Here is a 23,184-nt window from a genome sequence, read left to right on the forward strand (position 1 = left end):
GCCTGGTTCATTACTCAAAACTGCAATCATGGGTAAGACTGCCGACCTGACTGCTGTCCAGAAGGCCATCATTGACACCCTCAAGCAAGAGGGTAAGACACAGAAAGAAATTTCTGAACGAATAGGCTGTTCCCAGAGTGCTGTATCAAGGCACCTCAGTGGGAAGTCTGTGGGAAGGAAAAAGTGTGGCAGAAAACGCTGCACAACGAGAAGAGGTGACCGGACCCTGAGGAAGATTGTGGAGAAGGGCCGATTCCAGACCTTAGGGGACCTGCGGAAGCAGTGGACTGAGTCTGGAGTAGAAACATCCAGAGCCACCGTGCACAGGCGTGTGCAGGAAATGGGCTACAGGTGCCGCATTCCCCAGGTCAAGCCACTTTTGAACCAGAAACAGCGGCAGAAGCGCCTGACCTGGGCTACAGAGAAGCAGCACTGGACTGTTGCTCAGTGGTCCAAAGTACTGTTTTCGGATGAAAGCAAATTTTGCATGTCATTCGGAAATCAAGGTGCTAGAGTCTGGAGAAAGACTGGGGAGAAGGAAATGCCAAAATGCCTGAAGTCCAGTGTCAAGTACCCACAGTCAGTGATGGTCTGGGGTGCCATGTCAGCTGCTGGTGTTGGTCCACTGTGTTTTATCAAGGGCAGGGTCAATGCAGCTAGCTATCAGGAGATTTTGGAGCACTTCATGCTTCCATCTGCTGAAAAGCTTTATGGAGATGAAGATTTCATTTTTCAGCACGACCTGGCACCTGCTCACAGTGCCAAAACCACTGGTGAATGGTTTACTGACCATGGTATTACTGTGCTCAATTGGCCTGCCAACTCTCCTGACCTGAACCCCATAGAGAATCTGTGGGATATTGTGAAGAGAAAGTTGAGAGACACAAGACCCAACACTCTGGATGAGCTTAAGGCCGCTATCGAAGCATCCTGGGCCTCCATAACACCTCAGCAGTGCCACAGGCTGATTGCCTCCATGCCACGCCGCATTGAAGCAGTCATTTCTGCAAAAGGATTCCCGACCAAGTATTGAGTGCATAACTGAACATAATTATTTGAAGGTTGACTTTTTTTGTATTAAAAACACTTTTCTTTTATTGGTCGGATGAAATATGCTAATTTTTTGAGATAGGAATTTTGGGTTTTCATGAGCTGTATGCCAAAATCATCAGTATTAAAACAATAAAAGACCTGAAATATTTCAGTTGGTGTGCAATGAATCTAAAATATATGAAAGTTTAATTTTTATCATTACATTATGGAAAATAATGAACTTTATCACAATATGCTAATTTTTTGAGAAGGACCTGTAGGTAGGAGTGTCTAATAGGGTGGACAGTGAGTGGACATGGTATTTAAAAACTCCAGCAGCACTGCTGTGTCTGATCCACTCATTCCAGCACAACAATCACTAACACACCACCACCATGTCAGTGTCACTGCAGTGCTGAGAATGATCCACCACCTAAATAATACTTACTCTGTAGTGGTCCTGGTAGAGTCCTGACCATTGAAGAACAGCATGAAAGGGAGCTAACAAAGCATGCGGAGAACAGATGGACTACAGTCAGTAATTGTAGAACTACAAAGTGCTTCTATATGGTAAGTGGAGCTGATAAAATGGACAGTGAGTGTAGAAACAAGGAGATGGTTGATCAGTGTATATTAGCACTAAGTTTAGACAAAACTGATACATTTATAACAATGCAGAACGAACATGTGAAAACAACAAAAGAAAAAAATGATGTACTCGTCCACTTCCTGTAAAAAGCCACTAAGCGCTGGTGAGAAGTAGGAAGAGAAACCTGTTTGTGCTGTGTGGGGTCTGATGAGCAGAAAGACGGAGATCCTGTCTGCCGGCATTTGTGGTTCTGAAACCGTTTGAGCAGTCTAAAACAGGGTCTGAGGGCTAGTGGTAGGACATGAGGCGTGGGTCAAAGCAGAAAAGTCAGGACAGCACGGGCTGTTCTCTGCTGAGTCCGCAAGAGAATGAACAAGTGATTGATCTGCTGGGCAGGAGATGTGTGGTGAGTACAGGGGCTCTGGTGGGTTACATTTTTATGAGGGGCAGGAACTTAAATTAACCAACTGTAGTGGGTTAATTCACCATCCTGATTTTACTGTAGTGGGTATGTTTAAATTCATAAAATGAGTAACATAAGAGCCTTGCTGATATATTAGGTATTCAGTTATGTTATGCTTTCTTTTCACAATAATTATAGCCCTGATTATCTAACTCACTTGTTTAAATTTCCAATGTATTTAATAGAGCTGTCATTAACTTGTAAGGAAGCATTTTATTACATTTTAATAGAAAAATGTCGTTGTTTGGTTTGTTGTCATGTCATCTTTTTTGCAGCCAATGTCTAGCCTTCTGATAGCACTGAGATGAGCTATAGCGAGTGCCCAAACATAATTACTCAAAATGAACTTGCTTTACTAATTACTAATATCAATATGTTTACAGTAATTGCCTTCTTGGTAACTCAACCATTTAGACATTAGTAAGTTAATTGGTAATTTGGTTATTTAAACACAGCCAGGCTTCATTTTAGCAATTTTTTCCATTCAATTTTCATGTTTCACCTCTGCTTCATCCTGTAGGTCGCTGTAGTTTTCCCTAAAATCCCTAGGAGCAATGCAGTAACACACTTCAATCCATCACAGGCCTTGCCAATCATGTCTGTATTTGCTATCAGCCAGTGCAATGCTAGGGATTCAAACCCTGTGCCCCAGCAGTGGTGGAGTAGCACAATTAACCACTGTGCCACCTGGGTGCCCTGTAGCCAGTCATGTAAAATATGAACTTCCAAATAAGTATAAGATTGAAGTTTATGAATCATCTGCCCTTTATACCATTGGAGCCAGCAGTGAGAATGGAGAGGCAGATGATTTTGGTTCTTTTAACTGACGATCCCTGCACCTCATTAAGCGTTGATGCCAGGTTGATGCCAGGTTGATGCCAGGTTTAATTCAGTTTAGTTTTGGCACTCTGTCTTTTTCCATTGGGGTTTTTCGCTGGCCCACCACCACTGAGATCTGGATTCAAATCTCAGCTGTGCTCTCGGCCGGCCGGGCTACTACACAAACATGATTGGATATGTCTGAGGAAGGGGGGGGATGGGTCAAGGTAATGATTTGGTGCTCTATGCAGGGTATTTCTGCCTTTCTGCCTGTGATTTCTGGAAAATGCAATTACCCTAAATAAGAAAATTGGTTTAAAAAAAATAGGGTATTGGTGTATTGCTTAAAGTAACAACATATTAGAGATAAAACTAAAAGTCTGCATAACGTTGTAATCATGTTTTATAAGCACCTCATGTAATTATAATGTCTAAACAACTGTGGTTTAAATGCTGGTAACTACACAGAGAGCTAGAGTATGTAGTTTAACAGTTTTTGGCAATAAATGTAACTATCATAACAGTAATAAATGTTAAAGCAAATAAAATGTGGAAGCACACTTGTTCTATGTCACTTGGTTTCATTTGATTGTGTAATAATGTCGTCCCTTAAAATGAATATGGACTACAAAAATATATAAACATTCCAGAATTGCAGAAATGTTTTTCAAGAGAAAAGGGTACATGCTTTGTTTCATCATCTACTGAAACTATTACTATATATGACCCACATGATTAAGGTAACACATAATAATAATGCTTAAAAGGCCAACACACACGTTCTAACATTTTCCTGCATTTTTTTCAAATTTTTTTTTTAATTCACAGATTTTTTAGTTTGTAAACAACTTTTTGATTTGACACACCAGGTTTAAAATACACGGGACAGTGTGTGTCTTAAACTGTGTGTGGCAGTAACAGCACCAATTTACACATTTAAAAATATTTGCATGTGGTTACATTATTTTAATAGGGAAGCCAAACTTGAACTTCCTCTTTAGGTTTTTTGCATAATGCTACATGATACAACGATACATCCTTAATTCTGTGCCAAACACACAATGGCATGCTGGGTGTCTTTTAGAGCAGTTATCAGCCAGGTTTGTCAGGTTTCAGGTTAATTATTACTAAATTATTACTGAAAGTGGATTGAGTGGACTAACTAATATTTATGTGTGTATGTATACACTGATCAGCCATAACATTAAAACCTCCTACTTGTTTCTACACTCACTGTCCATTTTATCGGCTTCACTTACCATATAAAAGCATTTTGTAGTTCTACAATTACTGACTGTAATCCATACTTTTGTAGCCTGCTTTCACCTTGTTCTTCAATGGTCAGGACCCCAGAGGACCACCACAGAGCAGGTATTATTTAGGTGGTGGATCATTCTCGGCACTGCAGTGACACTGACATGGTGGTGGTGTGTTAGTGTGTGTTGTGCTGGTATGAGTGGATCAGACACAGTAGCGCCGCTGGAGTTTTTAAATTCCGTGTCCACTCTATTAGACACTCCTACCTAGTTGGTCATCTATTGCTGCTGTTTGAGTTGGTCATCTTCTAGACCTTCATCAGTGGTCACAGGACGCTGCCCACAGGGCGCTGTTGGCTGGATATTTTTGGTTGGTGGACTATTCTCAGTCCAGCTGTGACAGTGAGGTGTTTAAAAACTCCATCAGCGCTGCTGTGTCTGATCCACTCATACCAGCACAACACACACTAACACACCACCACCATGTCAGTGTCACTGCAGTGCTGAGAATGACCCACCATCCAAATAATACCTACTCTGTGGTGGTCCTGTGGGGGTCCTGACCATTGAAGAACATGGTAAAGGGGGGCTAACAAAGCATGCAGAGAAACAGATGGACTACAGTCAGTAATTGTAGAACTACAAAGTGCTTCTATATGGTAAGTGGAGCTGATCAAATAGACAGTGAGTGTAGAACAATTACCTGTTGAACTGGTAACAGGTGAGGATCATGATTACAAATAATTAAGGTTCTTCACCATTTACCATACATGATATTGTCAAAAGATTTAGGGAATTTGGAGAAATCTCTGAATTCTACAGTGATAAATATACTATAAGTACTTCGAAAAACTGTTGTCACTTAACACAGTCTATCACTGCATCAAGAAATGCAAACTCACAAAGAGAAAGCCAGACATCAATTCTATGCAGAAACACCACAGAGTACTCTGACTCATCTCAGATGAACGGAAAGACAGTGGAAACGTGCTGTGGTCAGATAAGTCCATATTTCAGCTTTCTGGGGAAAAAAAGGGAATTGACTTCTCCACGCCACAGATGAAAAGGATCATTCAGACTGTTATCAGCAAAAGCCAAGAACATGTCATGTCATGGTATTGGGGTGCATCAGTGCCTACAGCGTGGGTGACCTGAATGTGTGTGAAAGTACCATTGATGATAAGGTGTATATTCTGATTTTAGAGAGACATGCTTCTATCTAGGCGATGCCTTTTTTTTTGGAAGTTCATGGTTATTTTAACAAGACAGTTCCAAGCCTGATTCTGCTACACCATCGTGGCTTTGTAAACACAGAGTGTGTGTGCTTGACCAGCCTGGCTGCTGTCCAGATCTGTCTTCTATTAAAAATATATGGTAAATCATAGCCGCTCAGGTGGCGCAGCAGTAAAAACACGCGCTGCAACCAGAGCTGGATTTCGAAAGTGCGTCGTTTTGAATCCAGCTCTGCCTTCAGCCGGTCGAAGGCTGGGCGGCTATATGAACAACGATTGGCCTGTTGTTCAGGTGGGGGGGTGGGATTGGAGACCGGAGGGGGTGGGTCTCTCTCTCTGTCAGAATGCGATTACGATCTCTGCCGGCTGATTAAGAGGCGCCTACACAAGAGATGAGGGAGGGTGCCCTTAGGGTGTGTCTCTCTCCACATGCAACGCTAGGTGGCGCCAAACTCATCAATGTGTGGGTGGCAAAGATGCATCCGGCTGCTGCCAGTGTTTCGGGGGGGATGTTGGTTAGCTTCGATCACATCTGTCAGGGCAGGGTTCGGCATAGACAGAGAGGAAGCACATGAAAAAATTTGACAATTGGATGCGCTAAAGGGGGAGAAAAAGGGAGAAAAAAAATAATAATATATACTGTATATATACAGTATATATGGTAAATCATGAAGAGAAGAATCAGACAACAGCAACCATGAACTCTGAGGTCTTGTATCAAGTAAGAGCATAAAAACACATGCTGGAACACCGAAACTGGGTTCTCGAATACATCAGATCGAGTCTCAGCTCTGCCTACCGTCTGGGCTGAGCAGCCACATGAACAACGATTGGCCTGTTGTTCAGATAGGGGTGGGATATTAAAAAAGCCTGACAGAGACTCTCTCATAAATAATGCAATTACGACCTCTGCTGGCTGATTGATGGCGCCTGCACAGAGACGGGAAAAGAGTGCTGTCAGGGTGTCTCTGTACACAGTGCTGATCCGCATTGCACTTGTCAAAGTGTAGGTGACAAGATGCATACGGCTGCTGCCATGTGTTGGAGGGGGCGTGGGTTAGCTTCGTTCTCCTCAATTAGAGTGGGGATAAGCATTGGTGGAGAGGAAGCATGACACAATTGAGCAATTGGACGCGCTAAAAAGGGGGAGAAACAAAATATATATATATTAGGGCTGTCAAACGATTAAAATTTTTAATCGCGATTAATCTCAGAATTTCATATAGTTAATCGCGATTAATCGCATTAAAAAAAATCGGTGTAAATGTTATAGAAAACAAGGATTTTTAAGTGAAATGTTACAATTAAAATGGTGAACACATTTTATGCTAAATGTACTGATGTTAAAAACTGCTGGGACAAGAGAAAACTGTAAGGGAGTTTTATTCACTCACATACTAGGCAGTAAATGTCAGATTGTAGGTTAGAATTTCTCCATCAGCAAACATTGTAGATCAGCGGTGCTTTAGGTGGGATAAGGCGTAGTTATTGTATCAGACTTGTCTGTGGTTGTATCGTGACGATGGTTTGATGGACGTTTCTACACGAAGTGAGTGTGTTTTGACCCTTTGGGGCTTCCATAGTTCATGAACTAACGTGCTCGACTCAGCTTTCCGGTATTCGGTACAGAAGAAGAAGTTAATTAAGTGTAATAAAGTGTTCTGCTCCCGACAACTTGTGAATATAGCGTGTATTTATTTCTTTATTATGCAAGTGCATCACTACCACGATCGGTTACATTATGTTAACAAACCGCAAATGAAAAACGGTGGCAAGTCCGACATTAAAACGTTTGTTCTACCAGTCAAGTATCAACATGAACTAGAATTTGCGTTAATGGCACTAATTTTTTTAATCGCGTTAAATTGAGATTGCGTTAATGCGTTATTATCGCGTTAACTTCGACAGCCCTAATATATATGTAAAAAAAAGTAAGAACGCAAAGAAATCCACATGCAAAACTTCAATAATTAGTGTCCCCAACCATTAAAAAGTCTCATTAATAAGAAAGGTGATGAAACACAGTGCAAAACACGCCTTTGTCACAACATTTTGTAAGTGTGTTGCAGGCATCAAACTGTAAGTGTGTATGTGTTTACAAAATACAATAGTTAATTGGAAATCTATATACTCTGTAAATACATACAGTCGATCTAATCACAACGGCCATTTTGTGCAGAAACTGTGGTCTGATTGTATTGCTGTCTGAGCTACGTACATGGCTGGAGGTGTGAAAGATGAAACAGTCGTGCTATTCATCTCAAGTGCCTATTTACGTATAGTGGGCAGGGGTGACAGAGGAAGCGTGCACTAGACATTTCCTGTCATGCTTTGATAACAGTGCACTCAGAAACAGTCCTTCAATGCATTTGGTTAATAAACAGAATGGGGTATGTGCTCACAATGGGGTGTGTGCTCTTGTTTGTGTGCATTTTTAGGGTCAAAGTTCCAAATCAGAGGTAAATGAAAGTAAATAATTGACAAACCAAACATTGAACATTAAATCACATTGAATATGTTTGAAACTAACAGTGTTAAACATGTAAGTGGTGAAATAATGTGTGCTGTTGTTGTTCTGCACCCATCAACCATGAGACAGATGATTCGCTAGAGCAGACTTATTCAAATTATAGACACTTGGGTCTCCTTTCACATCCAAAAAAAACATGTCAGTAGGGGAACTGAGTGCTAAGTTGCCCAGAGGGTAATAGGTGAATTAGTGATGCCTGGAGAGGAGTAATGCACCATTTATTTTTGCCTTAGGGCTTGGTGAAATCAAGGTTGTTGTTTTTTTTGTTTCCCCCAATTTTCTCCCCTAATCTAGTCATGTCCAATTACCCTGATTGCGTCCTCTATACTGATTCGACCCTTCACCGCTGACTGAGGATGCCTCTCAACTGACATGTGCCCCCTCCGGCACGTACAGTCAGTACAGACTGCATTTTTCACCTGCACGAGTCGAGTTCATACACTGACGGGCACTGTGTACGGAGGGACACACCCCCATCAGCATAATTCCTCAGCCCTGTGCAGGCGCCATGACCATGGCCAGCAGGGGCCGCAGTTGCACCAGTTATGAGGACCTATGATCTGACTTTTTGCCCCTATGAACAACAGCCAATCATTGTTCATGCAGCCGCCCAGCCCAGTCGGAAGGCAGAGCTGAGATTGGATACGATGTATTCGAAACCCCAACCAACTCTGGTGTGCTAGCGTACTTATTTTACCGCTGCGCCACCTGAGCGGCGAAATCAAAGTAAAAAAAAAAAGTTTTAAATACTTCACTTTGTTTACCACCATTTTAAACACTGTCGCATAACTGACTGCTTAAGATGACCCTAATGGAAGCTAATTTCCAAATCTGTTCAGTTTGTGTACATTTCTATTGTTAGCACACAGAAGTAAACCAAGAATTTGACTGAATCTGGATGGAACAGTGGCACAGATGTAGTTTCATTGCCACATACAGTAAACGGTTATGGGTAATATACAACTGACTGAGGGATCGCTGTCGTAAATCATTAAATGTGGAACACAGCAACGTGGATCCTTGGCACTTGGGTTCAATTCTCTCTTCTGGTCAGTGTCTGCTTGGGTCTAGGTGGGGTTTCCTGTGTGTACTTGGGTTTCTACCCAACTCCCAAAACATCCAGGTGTTCTAATTTGCCCATAGATTGCCCATATAGAGTGTGCTACCCTCTGATGCCTAGTGGGTTTCTGTCTTGTATTCAGTAACAAATTAGGTCTATTATGGTTTTACTACTTATGATTCTTGTACATTTACATTATTAGCATTTAGCAGATGCTTTTATCCAAAGTATACAGTCCAAGCAATTGAGGGTTATGGGTCTTGCTCAAGGGCTCAACAGTGGCAACCTGGTGATGGTGTATCTTAAACTGGCACCCTTATGATTACTAGTCCAGTAGCTTAACCACTAAGATCACAAAACTTGTGGCACAAGTTGCCTACTAATAACTCTACAGTAAAATATGGTAGGCATCAATATCCAGAGCTATCATACGATGCCTAACGAGCCACAAATACACCACGGTAACAGTGAACAATAGCAGTAACAGCAGGGTGATTTTCAATTTGCTCCTATGCAGTTGAATTTTAGGTAGTCCTGTTTAAGTTTTTATATGTTTTTCATGTAACCACTTATTGCATGCTTATATTATCTAGCTCTAGTTTGCTTTGTCCCTGATCAAGAAGGGTAACCAAATTAATCACGGGTACATTATGGGTCACCTGGTAATGAAAACAAATAAATACGAAATGTGCAATGTAACATAACAAAGCCTTTAGACCTACTGTTAAATAGACAGGAATGAGCAGAATAGACAGTTCACCTTCTGCATGTTTTGGGGAGTGGTGAGAAAATTATACTACGCAGAGTTTATCCATGCAGACATAGGGAGAACATACCAGGCTCTCTAAGACATCTAAATCTAAATCCAGGCCCTCCCAGGAACCATGCTGCTGTTTGGAACACTCTGAGCCACCATGCTGCCCTACTTTCCACCTCTGTTTCAGATCAGGAACCACAGTACAATCTTACTCATAAAGGTCTTGCTACTAATGTCCAAAGAATTGTTTGTTTCAGGTGTTGCATTTACAATTAATACTTTCCTGTGTGTTCATGTGTTCCAGCCTATGTGTACAACAGTGGTGCAGTTGTTCATGGCACTGCCACACAGCCCCTCCATCTGGACTCTGCAGCATACAGGCATTCTCTGCTTTGTCAAAGATAATCCCAATAGGTCTTACTTCATCCGACTCTTTGATATTAAGGTAATGTGAACGCTGAGATTTCAAAGATAAGTCACATCATCTTAGTGCATTTATGTACATTCATGCTTCCAATATCATCAATATCACAAAATACATAGAAATGTAAGGTCACTGGTATCATATGTACAATTGGATTTCTAGAATGGGGTGGCTTAAGAAAATGTCCATATAGACTCCTGGGCTTTAAAATGAGGCAAACATGTTTCATCTCATTTTTGACCACACTAACAGGTGTTCATAAATAGCCATAAAAAGGACTAGAAATAAGAATGTACAAAATATGATGAACAAATACTCTGCATTCTTGGCCAATTAGTGACTTGATTATCAAGTAAAATGCTGTATACATATATAACATTTTACGTTATAATAAATTAAACCAAATTAATTAAAATTAAACCATAATGTACATTTAAATTGTAAAGAAAGTTCTACAAATGTGCTTTTTTAACTAAATTAAAGACTGCTTTAACAAATGCCTCTTATTATCCATCCAGAATTTAGCAACTGAGCAGAATTATGCTGTTTAATTACACACAATTTAATGTTAAATGTGTATGTTTATAAATTTGTTGAGTTTAACCTAATCTGATCTAATTCTGAGATTTGTGCCTCTGCAACAGGCGAGTAAACTTATATGGGAGCAGGAGATTTATAACCAGTTCACCTACTGCAAAGCCAGGTCGTTCTTCCACACGTTTAATGCAGATGTAAGTATTCAGTCAGTAAGGACATCAGCATTGTCTGGCTTAAAATGTCCCAGAGTAAGCATGTTAGACCTGACCAGATTGATAACTGAAATAGTGGGTGGGAATTGTTAATTAACCAGGTTACATGTACCAGAAAAACTGATTATGGCATTGATCTACTTGCATTTTAGTAATCTGAATTTCTACAGTGTATTAGTAACAGTGACCAGTGGTCAAATTTTTAAAATAGGAAGACTAAATAACTAAATAACAAAATAAAGCGTTAGAAATAAAACTAAATCAACTGAATTCTGAAGAGGAACCCAAGAAGAGGAAAGACAGAAGGCAACGACATTACAAGAACAGAGAAACACTGTAAATATACACGCAACCTGAGCCAGGAAACTCAGGAAACAAACAAAACACTGCTTGGGTGCAACTTCACCAGCCACTTAATCCACTGGCAAATGTTATTCAGAGGGGCAAAACAACAGAACCTAGAAAAACAGCAGCAGTTAGACAACCTACAAAGCTGGAATATCATTCAAAGGAAAAACTCTAGAACAGAAGGGTGCTTAAGGCAGCGCTAGCTAGTATGATAGAGTACAGCTTGTAAAGCATTTTGCTCAGGTGTTGGGATGTTTGATGAGACACAGGAACTGGTTTTAAGTGTATAAGCATGGCAGGTCAAGATGTTACCACCCTGTAAGTAGTTTATCTGATTTGACTGCAATTTTAAACATCAGAATTCACTGTTTATATGTCTTGAATTAACATACTCATTCACTAAGTTGGAAAACATTGGGTTAAATAATAAACCATGACCCAGGCACTCTGGTATCCAGGTAATCTCAAGTTGAAAACCAGTGTCATGTAAAACAAATATCTTTTAATAATTTTAGTCTTGCCGCTCAGGTGGCGCAGCAGTAAAACACACTAGCACACCAGCGCTGGGATTTCAAATACATCGTATCGAATCTCAGCTCTGCATCCGGCTGAGCTGGGCGGCTGCATAAACAACGATTGGCTGTTGTTCATAGGGTAGGGTGAGCTGGATAGGGACTCCTCATGACTAATGCAATAACGACCTTTGCTGGCTGATTGATGGTGTCTGCACAGAGACGAGGGATAATTCGTTGATCAGGTTGTGGCTCTCCGTGCACAAAGCTGATTGGCATATGAACTTGCCTCGTGCAGGTGAAAAGATGCAGTCGGCTACTGCACAAGCTCTCCTCTCCTCAAAGAGGAAGCATAATGCAATTGGGTAAAAATTGGATGCGCTAAAAATCAGAAAGAAAGGGAGAAAATGCATTTAAAAAATAATAATTATACTCTTTTTGTCAATGGTCCTTGTAGTTCTTACGTGAATTCACTGTTTAAAAGCTGTAACTTGTTTTCTCAGGACTGTCAGGTGGGATTAAACTTTGCAAATGAGCAAGAAGCTGACCGCTTTTTCAATGCAGTGGATGACAAGATCAATCAAAGATGTAAACAACTGGGTCAGTTTAAACACATAGGTCTTCAACCTAAACACTAAATTAAAATGAACATTTACATTAAATATAATGACAGTCGCAGAATATACTGTATAATGATTTTTAACGTCAAATAAGCTTATATTTTTCTATTATTTGTCTTCAGAGAAGCGCAATCGAAAAAGCCAACGAGGTGAGAGTGAATTATTTCATCGCTGACTAAAAGAGAATGTATTCTTGTGTTTTTAGTGACCTAATTGTGTTTTTATTTTCTTCTTTTTTTCAGATCATGATGGATTTCCTTTATCATCTTCAAATGGTAATTAACAATAATAATTATTATTAAAGCCTGCACAAAGGCACAGTAAGTAAAGTAGCACAAAGCAAATGGGCCCTGGGGCCCAATCACTGTGTGAGAAGTTTCTTTCCAAAAACTGGATTAGTTACTAGTTACTAGTTTGCAATTAGTTACTAAATTGCACCTAGGTGTGAGTTAGTGTGTCCATGTCGTACTTACACCTTCATGTGCCAAACGTTTCTGAGTCTAATTAGGATAAAGTTACTATAAATGTATTAAAAAACTTACACTCTGCATCCCTCGGACTGCTAACACACACACACACACACACACACACACACACACCATAAGGTGTCATTTAGGGAGGGAGGGGTAAACGTGACTTACTTTTAATGGGAAACCTGAGCCTGGGATGATGCACACAATCGCCCTATTCTGGCAGGGATGGATGAGAGGCAGACACGGAGCTCCTGGTCCAGAGCCCTCAGTCGCTCCCTGTACTTGTTCTTGATGTAAGTTAGGCTCGAAAAGCTCAGTTTGCACAAATATGTCATAGAGAAAGGTAATCGCAATCGTGTGTGGCTTCTTAGCCTTAGCCACTATCTCGGCCACTAAATAGCTAGCCTCCAGTGCTTTCTCTGACACTTTTGCGGACTTCATCATCACTTGCTCTTGTCGGTTGTGTTGACTTTTCAAACGAATAAAATACTCTGTATCCTTGCTGGCTATTGACGGATGATTTGTTGTCAGGTGTATTTTAAGTTTAGAATGCTTGGAACCATTGCTTGGTTTGACAATTTCATACCACATACCAGGCCCATAGGAAGAGGGCATGATGGATCCCCGGTAAAGATGAAACCATACAACAAGTAGCTATCATCGTACTGTCTTTTCGTTGTCTTGCTGCTGGTTCTACTACCCTCGCTGCTGAGCTACCACTGGATGAAGAAGTTGATGGCTCAGATTCAGAGTTACCTGATTCTGGAGACTTTCTCTTCAAAAACCTTTCCTTGCTAGTTCATGTGCTTCACACAACGCTCTCCTAATGCATCGTGCTGACCCCCGCGTTGACGTTGTAGCATGGGGAAAGGGGCATGTGAGACAAATTTTGATGTTTGAGGTGGCTAATGTTCAACATTTTCATGATAAGTTGACCTTTTTGTATTTTAAATTTATTTCATAATATCAGTAACGTCAGAATATTTTTGACGGCACCCCTGACGAAGCCAGACGGCACCCCAGGGTTCCGCGGCACCCCGGTTGAGAAAGGCTGCTATAGATAGATAAATGAAGGCGCCCAGGTGGCTCAGTGGGATATTCCACTAGCACACCAGTGCCAATATTCTTTTTTTTTTTTTTAAATATTCTAATTTTTACCCCTTTTTCTCCCCTTTTAGCGCATCCAATTGTTCAATTAGCATCGTGCTTCCTCTCTGTCTATGCCGAACCCTGCCCTGACGGAGGTGATTGAAGCTAACCCGTATCCCCTCCGAAACACGAGCAGCAGCCAGATGCATCTTTGCCACCCACACATTGACGAGTTTGGCGCCACCTAGCGTTGCATGCGGAGAGACACACCCTAAGGGCACCCTCTCCCATCTCTGTGTAAGCGCCTCGAATCAGCCGGCAGAGAACGCAATCGCATTCTGACAGAGAGAGACCCAGATCCGGTTCTTTGTCCCACCCCCCACATGAGCAACCGGCCAATCGTTGCTCATATAGCCACTCAGCTTCGAACCGGTAAAGCAAGGCTGGATTCGATACCACGCTTCTCAGAATCCAGCCCTGGTTGCAGTGCGTTTCTTTTTACCGCTGCGCCACCTGAGCGGCCCAGTGCCAATATTCTGAACACCCGGTTCGAAACTCAGCGTTGCCACCGGTTGGGCGCCATCTTGCGGGCATAACTGGCAGTACCTGCAGCAGACTCTAATTGGCTACCATGTCCGCTAGAGCGGGATGACTGGACTATGTGGGTGGGGTCTTCAAACACTGTGCAAGGACCCTGATTAGCAGATAGAGGCGCCTGTGCAGAGTGCATGGGTGAAAAGAAGGGGTCCGCTAGGACTGCGCACGGGTCGGAGGATATCTTCCTCGAATGCAATCAGGGATCCCCAGCAGTGAAAGGCAAATTGACTATGCTAAATCGGGAGAAAAATGGGAGAAAATGCATAAAGAAATAGAAAAAAAAGATAGATAAATTAATGAATAATGAATAGCTTAATGTCTCACTTCATTTAGAAATTACACAATTGATTTTCTGTTTCATTTTCATCTTTTTACCACTTCTTTATCCTGGTGAGGCTTGCTGTAATTCCTGTTTTTGTAGAATCACTGGCGATGCAGTAACACACCCTGGACAGGGTGCTGATCCAGCCGTCTGGCTTCGTCAGGGGTGCCGTCGAAAATATTCCGATAGTTATGGGTCGTTCGTGAACGATCCGATTCTATTGAACGACTCTTTAAAATAAACAAAAGGAACCGAGTCGCGCCTCTGGGAGCCGCTATATATATATATTTTTATTTCTGCGCCGTTCAGACTGTAATCCACCCAGTCCACTTCCATCAGTAGAGGGAATTAATCAGTCATAATAAGAGCTGTTTATTGTCGAAATTCAAATCCGAAAACGGAGAGCGGAGAGTGAGCGACACACACACACACACACAGAGAGAGACACACACACACACACAGAGAGAGACACACACACACACACACACACACACAGAGACACACACACACACACACACACAGAGACACACACACACACACACAGAGAGAGAGAGAGAGAGAGACACACACACACACACAGAGAGAGACACACACACACACACAGAGAGAGAGAGAGACAGACACACACACACACACAGAGAAAGAGAGAGAGACACACACACACACAGAGAGAGACACACACACACAGAGAGAGAGAGAGAGAGAGAGAGAGACACACACACACACAGAGAGAGAGAGAGAGACACACAGAGAGAGAGAGAGCGCGAGAGAGACACACACACACACACACACACACACAAACTGATCGGTATTACTACCTCATTACTGTTAATATTATAATTTTGCACTGTTTTTATTAATATTTTATTCTATTTTATATATTTTTTGCACATGTAACTGTTTTGTATTTATTTGTTCTTTCTTACTGTTATTTTTATTATTTCTCTGTAACTTGCTTTGGCAATACGAATGTCTTTATTTGTCATGCCAATAAAGCTTCTTTTGAGTTTGACCTACAGAGAGAACATGCAGAAAAGAAGCAGTGCTCTTAGTATAATGACAAATAATTATGAAATAAACTATAAACTTGTTTAATTATGTTAAATCTGATTCGTTCATGGCGCGAACTGAGCTTTTCGAGCCTAACTTACATCAAGAACAAGTACAGGGAGCGACTGAGGGCTCTGGACCAGGAGCTCCATGTCTGCCTCTCATCCATCCCTGCCAGAATAGGGCGATTGTGTGCATAATCCCAGGCTCAGGTTTCCCATTAAAAGTAAGTCACGTTTCCCCCTTCCTCCCTAAATGGCATCTTATGGTGTGTGTGCGTGTGTGTTAGCAGTCTGAGGGATGCAGAGTGTAAGTTCTTTAATACATTTTAGACTGGGATGACTTGAGATTTTGCATACTTTTAAAGGGTGCCGTGACTGAAAAAAGGTTGAGAAACAATGTGCTAATTCATTGCAGGGCACAATTCATATTTGATTATCATTTTCATGGGACATTATCTTAAGTGGCATTTTAATAATTACATAAAACCATAACTATTTTTATAGTATTACTTGTCAATTACTGTAGTCAATTTGTCTTCCACTGCTGGGGGATCCCTATTGCTGCTCACGCCTCCTCCGAACCCACGTGCAGCCCTTAGCAGAACCCTTTACCACCCATGCATTCTGCCCAGGTGCCTCTCTATCTGCAAATCAGGGTCCTTACACTGCGTTTGAAGATCCCACCCACATAGTCCGATCATTCCGCCCTAGCAGAAACGTGTCAGTTCAGAATCTCAGTGCTGGTATGCTAGCGGAATCTCCCACTGTGCCACCTGGGCACCTCAGTGTGCACTTTTTATTGAGGTATTTTACAGGAGAAAAACAAAGAGCACTCAGGTTATTGTAGTTGTGTAAAATAGTAGTCCGCCACCACAGAGATTTTAACCTCTTAAGCTCAGACCCAAACAGTGCTAATGATCAGACTGGGCATCCAAATGGATACAATTTGCTATACAATTTTTAGAGGAAGGTAAAATGGGCTTCATGGCTGCTGTACAACTGCAACTTCAGCTGTCTGGTCAAGGCACCTGCACTGGTGGTGGTGTTGCAATACTTTTTTATTTCTTAAAATTAGAGCGAACTTAATATGGCCTGTTAAGGATGTGAAGAGAATTGTAACATGCATACAGTCCAGACAGTTTAAGACAGCCAAACTTTACTGATATTTGTAACATTTTTAAAAGTCACAAGTGACAGTATTAGTTATTTTTTATATATATTACAAGATTTCCCAAGCAAAAACAACAATCCGAACATAAGTGAGACAAGGGATGGGGCAGTCAGCCATCTACAGTATATCTGTTAGCGTCACCTTTTATGTCTCCTAGGATGATATCAGTGTTGATCCACCAATCAGCATCCGAATCTTGACATTAACTAAAGGAAAATAGGAACATGCTGAAACAAAAATACTTGTATTCAAGAAAATAATGGCATCTCTCCATGTATAGTACTGCTTCCTGCAATACTCTGCCACTGGCAGATGAAAAGATGTGGTGTCGACTGCATGTGTATTGGAGAGGGTGCATGACAGTCTTAGCCCTCCTCTGCCAGTAAAGAGGTGTTACAAACAGCAAAAGAATTGCAACAGGGCACCTGGCAATATTCAGATGGGGGGTGAAATATGTGGGGGAAAAAACCTATTTATTTTTACTAATGGCTTTATCTTGGTCAGGGTCACAGTGGGTCTAGTGCTACCTGGATGCTGTGTATACACTCTGAACAGGGCACCAATCACTTTTATTCTTACGTTTATTCACTCACACCCATGGGTACTGTACAGCAGGTGGTCCATTAAAATCTACCGAGGTCCCAAGAGCCCATGTTTTTGTGCTGCAATTATTGTACCAGCTGTGGCACTGAGCCGCCTACTGAATTTGTGTTTTTTTAAAGTATGTTTCATCCAAAAGAATCAATGGGACGATCAATATGGGGTTATTTTACTGGCAGAAAACTAATATAAACCAAATATCTGAAGCTTTTTTGTATTAATTTAGTGAAAATGAAAATTTGATTGATATTCTTTCAAACTAGATGGTGGGAACAGTCCATTCCCATTGGAAAACATCCAGAATCAAGCAGCCCCATCAAAATCAAAGAAAGAGAAAAAGTCGAAGGAGAAAAAAAACAAAAAGAAGGGCTCTAAAATATCCAAGGAGTTAATTGGAGCTCCCAGTGGATTTACGTAAGTGAGAAAATTATCAAATAGATTTTTGTAAACATATTTTGTTTATGCATTTTCTCCCTTTTTAGCACGTCCAACTGCCCAATTGCGTCATGCTTCCTCTCCACCAATGCCGATCCCCGCTCTGATTGAGGAGAACGAAGCTAACCCACACCCCCTCCGACACGTGGGGAGCAGCCGTATGCATTTTGTCACCTACACTTTGACGAGTTTTGCAATGCGGATCAGCACTGTGTACGGAGAGACACACCCTGACAGCACTCTTTTCCCGTCTATGTGCAGGCGCCATCAATCAGCCAGCAGAGGTCGTAATTGCATTAGTTATGAGAGAGTCTCTATCCGGCTTTAATATCCCACCCCTATCTGAACAACAGGCCAATTGTTGTTCATGTGGCTGCTCAGCCCAGCCGGCGGCAGGATACGATGTATTCGAGAACCCACCTCTGGTGTTCCAGCATGTGTTTTTACCGCTGCGCCACCTGAGCGGCATCAAATAGATTTTTTGCTGAACAAGCTTTTAGGACCCAGAAGTGTTCTACATTGTTATGTTGTGCTAATGAAAGTTTGATTTATCTTTCAGTCATGTTAGTCATGTTGGTATGGAAACCAACAGCATAGATCCGGACCTGATGCAGTTGCTGTCGCGTGCTGGAATCAGTGAGGCAGACATGAATGACTCAGAGACCTCTCAGCTCATTTATGATGTCATTGAGCGCTCCGGTGGAATGGACGCTGTTAAAAAAGAATTGAATCAGCAGGGTGAGGTTTTTTTTAATATAAAAGTTGATTTCAATCCATTTGTTGCATCAGCATTTGCTTTATTTAAAGACTGAACATGTTTCTGAACATGCTTGCTTTGCAGAACGTCCTCTACCACCACCTCCCAGCACTCGTCGGACCTCTCTCAACACTGCTTCTCCTTCAGCTCCTATTCCCTCTCAGCCTCGTCTAGGGCCCTTACCCCCTCCTCCTGGAGGAACACAGTTTAATGAAACCCCAAGGTCCTCTGTAAGGCGCTCAGGACCCTTACCACCACCCCCAGGCCAAGCAACACAAGGTGGACGGAAAGGGGCTTTACCTCAACCACCAGCTGCTGCAACCATGCCAGCAAGAGGTGGTTCCTTACCTCCAGTGTCAGGTGGGCATAGTGGCCCTCCGCCCCCTGTACCAGGAGAACGAGCTTTGCCTGCTCTACCTTCTCGTAGTGGACCCTTCCCTCCTCCTCCAGGAAGAAGTAGTGGACCCCCACCCTTTCCTGAAGGAGCACGTAGAGAATCTTTACCATCAGTTCCAGGAGGTCATAATGGATCCATGCCTCCAGTTCCAGGAGGACGAAGTGGACCTCCACCCCCATCTCTACCAGGAAGACGAACTGGATCTTTACCCCCACCTCCAAGCAGTCATTCACGGCCACCTCCACCACCTGAAACGTTTCTTCCTCCTCCTCCAGTTGACTTTCTCCCACCACCAGAGTGTGAAGACCTACCACCACCCCCTGTTTCATTTGACTCCCAAACATATCCTCAAACATATGACCAGTATTCCTCAGACATGGATTCATATCCTCCACCTGTTTCAGTTAATTCCAGCAAAGGAGGTCCTCCTCCTCCACCACCTCCTCCACCACCTTCTGCTCCACCACCTTCTGCTCCACCACCACCCAATTTAGGAAGCAGTCCAGCTCCTCCTGTAGCCAGCAGTGGCGGAGAAGGAGGAAGAGGAGCATTACTGGACCAGATACGCTTAGGAACAAAGCTCAAAATGGTAACAATAGCTATTTTGATTGTTTTGCATCAAGAAATGTCAGTGATAATGTGGTTTAATTGAAACTAAAATAAATATAAATTATTTTAATAGGTAACCGCCAACCCCAATCCACCCCCATCTGCCACAGGGGATTCAGAAGAGGGAATAGTAGGAGCCCTCATGATGGTCATGCAGAAGAGAAGTCAAGCCATCCGCCCCTCAGGTATTAAACTACTCATGTATAAGCGATTGTGAATCAATTTCACTTCATTTGGTGCATATAAAAGTGACAACAGGTCCACTAGAGAGGTAACAGCAAAACAACCCCCCAAAATGGATCCGTTTTACAGGTGGTGGCCACAGACAATTACTCTCTCCTTATCTTTTCTGACTGATTCTTCTCTAGTTTTGTGTTTTTCTAGTTTCCTTGTCACTACTGGTAGCATGAGGTGGTACCTGCAGCCCATTTAGGTTGCACAGATGGCCCAGGCAATCCAGGATGGCACATTCATATGTGTCGTCACAAGGTTTGCTGTGTCTCCCAGCACAGTCTCCGAACACAGAGCATTGAGGAGATACCAGGACACAGGCTGTTACATGAGGCAAGCTGGACGAGGTTGTAGTAGGGCATCAACCCACCATCAGGGCTGTTATCTGTGCTAGGAGAAACCCGGCAGAGCACTGCCAGAGCCTTACAAAATGACCTCCAGTCATATTGTTGTGCATGTTTCAGCCACCACAAGGGTGGCATGACTGCCCGACATCCTCTAATGGCACCAGTGCTCACAGCCCATCACCATACAGATCGATTGGCATTCACCAGAGAACACTAGAATTGACAGGTCTTGCATTGGTGCCTTGTTTTCTTCACAGATAAGAACAGGTTCACAATACTGCTGCTGGTTTCTTTGAATCCCACCCAAGAGTTCTATTTGATTTAAATTTCGAGACTCCAAGAAAATTCTTTGGATAATCAAGCCTATTCCAGGACTGATTGCTTAACCAAGCTATGGTTGAAATAGAAGCGGCTTGGGATCAAGTTTAATTATCACCAGGGTTCAAATTCACCACAAAAGGCAGAACATTCCTCCTCAACATGCCTTGGTATTTTAGTGAATCCATGATACCAGTCACACAGTCAAGAGTTCCATTTCTTTACTGACCCACCTCTATGCTTAACTATGGGGATAATATTCTTCTTCTCATAAACCTTGGCTTTCTTGAGCCATATAATCTGTTGATTCAGGCCAGCTGTAGCCTAGCAGTTAAGGTACTGGACTAGTAATCAAAGGGTTGCTGGTTTAAGCCCCATCACTGCCAGGTTGCTCCCTTGAGCAAGACCCTTAACCCTCAATTGCTCAGACTATATAATGTGACACTACTGTAAGTCGCTTTGGATAAAGGCGTCTGCTAAATGCCGAAAATGTAAATGTAAATGATTCACCAGCCACCAAGGCCAACCAGTTCCAGTTGTGATTTGTCACTCAATAGTACTGTGTCCCAAAACTCTGCAGGCTTATCCAAATTGCTTGTTGTAGTTGTATATTTTAAGTTGAATAATTTGGTTTGGTAATCTTAGCACAGCAAAAATCTTTTAAAAAAAATTACATTTGATTAACAATGTTAATCAAATTAAAATAATTTGCATAAATATAAATCATTAAGAGCTCGGGGACTGCAGTTTTTACAGGTTCTTCACCACTCATCTCCACGTTTTTGTTACGATTTGACTGGTATGAATATGATTGATTTTAAGACCAGCCTACAGGTCTTTGGAGTTGATGAGGTTAAGACAGTTTAGTAGGATCAGCCTATGCTAAAGTTAATTACATTTTTTTTCCTCTAGATGATGAAGATGAATTTGATGATGAGGAAGATGATGACGATGAGTGGGACTAAGATAAGTTCAAGTGAAGGACAGCATCCCAATAAACATCTTTTGGTGCAAATCACAATCACTGTCTGAAAATGTACATGAAGGAAAAGAACACACTGGACTAACAATCTCACTGTAACATCCATAACTTCTACAAATCTAGACTTTTATTACAAACTATTTCATTTATTAATAAAGTACAGATTACGTTTGTTGTAATTTTTATGTTAAATAAGAAGCAGTTTACTAGAGAAGCCCTGCAATGGATTGGTGCCCTGTTTAGGGTTTTCCTGCCTTGCGCCCATTGGATGTGCTATGACCCTGAGCAGGATGAATTTAATTTCATTGTGTCAGATTAAAAATGTGAAGTAAATACTTTTTTCAGTTGATGTACAAAAATGTGCAGACTAAGTCTAAATTAGAGAGGAACATACTGAAAAAAGGATACAAGACCATCTCAAAGGCACTAATTGTGCCATGAAGAGCAGTGTAGTCCATTATAAAGAAGAGAACATGAAACTACAGTCACACTACACAGCAGCAATATCTAGAGATCCAATCAGGATTAACAGGAAAAACAGGAATCACAGTATAGAGATTGAGGATGAAAAATTACACACCTTTGTTTGAGTTATTGGAAGAACTAATAAGAAAGTTTCTATTTATTTTAAAATTTAAAAAACTCTTGTCCAGGCCGCTCAGGTGGAGCAGCGGTAAAAACACACGCTGCAACCAGAGCTGGGATCTCAAATACATCGTATCGAACCTCAGCTCTGCCTTGCCAGCTGAGGCTGAGCGGCCACATGAACAACGATTGGCCTGTTGTTCAGATGGGCGGAACTAAGCCAGATGTGGGTCTCTCTCTGTCGGACTGGTGCAATTACGACCTCTGCTGGCTGATTAGAGTCGCCTACACAGAGATGAGGAAAGAGTGCTCTTAGGGTGTGTCTCTCCGTACACAACGTTAGGTGGCACAACACTCGTCAATGTGTGGGTGATAAGATGCATACGGCTTGCTGCTCATGTGTCGGAGGGGTTGTGGGTTAGCTTCGATCTCCTCGGTCAGAGCAGGGATCGGCATAGGCGGAGAGAAAGCATGATGCAATTGGGTAAATTGGACGCGCTGAAAGGGAGAAAAAGGGGAGAAGTGTCCAGATCTTAACCCTGTTTAAATGTGTGGTGAGGCCTGGCAGAGCTTAAAGAGCAATTAATCAAATCTGCTGCATTAATTATTTAGAACTTATGCAAATACATTACTGACTGTAACTAATACATGTTTTGCTATTTACTTAAAATTAATCTGAACAGTTGTGGATTATGGGTCAAGAGTGGTGACCAGGATTTGAAAACACAACCTACTGTGTTAACCTACTGTAACTGCTTCCAAAGTTGGGTTCACTAATTATTAAACAAAGTGGATTAATGCTTATATACTGTCAATAATTCATTTTAA

The 23,184-nt window shown here is 41.9% G+C and overlaps 1 protein-coding gene across 1 annotated transcript; it reads left to right on the forward strand.

The window, feature by feature from the left end:
• Positions 1–1,922: 1,922 nt before the first annotated feature.
• On the forward strand, positions 1,923–23,146 carry wasa (WASP actin nucleation promoting factor a). The gene is made up of 11 exons (XM_062998981.1): positions 1,923–2,027; positions 10,043–10,183; positions 10,807–10,893; positions 12,275–12,371; positions 12,514–12,540; positions 12,634–12,666; positions 17,959–18,109; positions 18,690–18,868; positions 18,972–19,873; positions 19,967–20,078; positions 21,702–23,146. The coding sequence occupies exons 1-11, from the start codon at positions 1,923–1,925 to the stop codon at positions 21,752–21,754; spliced, it is 1,887 nt and encodes a 628-aa protein (XP_062855051.1). The 3' UTR covers positions 21,755–23,146.
• Positions 23,147–23,184: the final 38 nt, after the last annotated feature.

This window comes from Trichomycterus rosablanca, chromosome 7 (genome assembly GCF_030014385.1).
Source record: "Trichomycterus rosablanca isolate fTriRos1 chromosome 7, fTriRos1.hap1, whole genome shotgun sequence".
NCBI classification, from domain to species: Eukaryota; Metazoa; Chordata; class Actinopteri; order Siluriformes; family Trichomycteridae; genus Trichomycterus; species Trichomycterus rosablanca.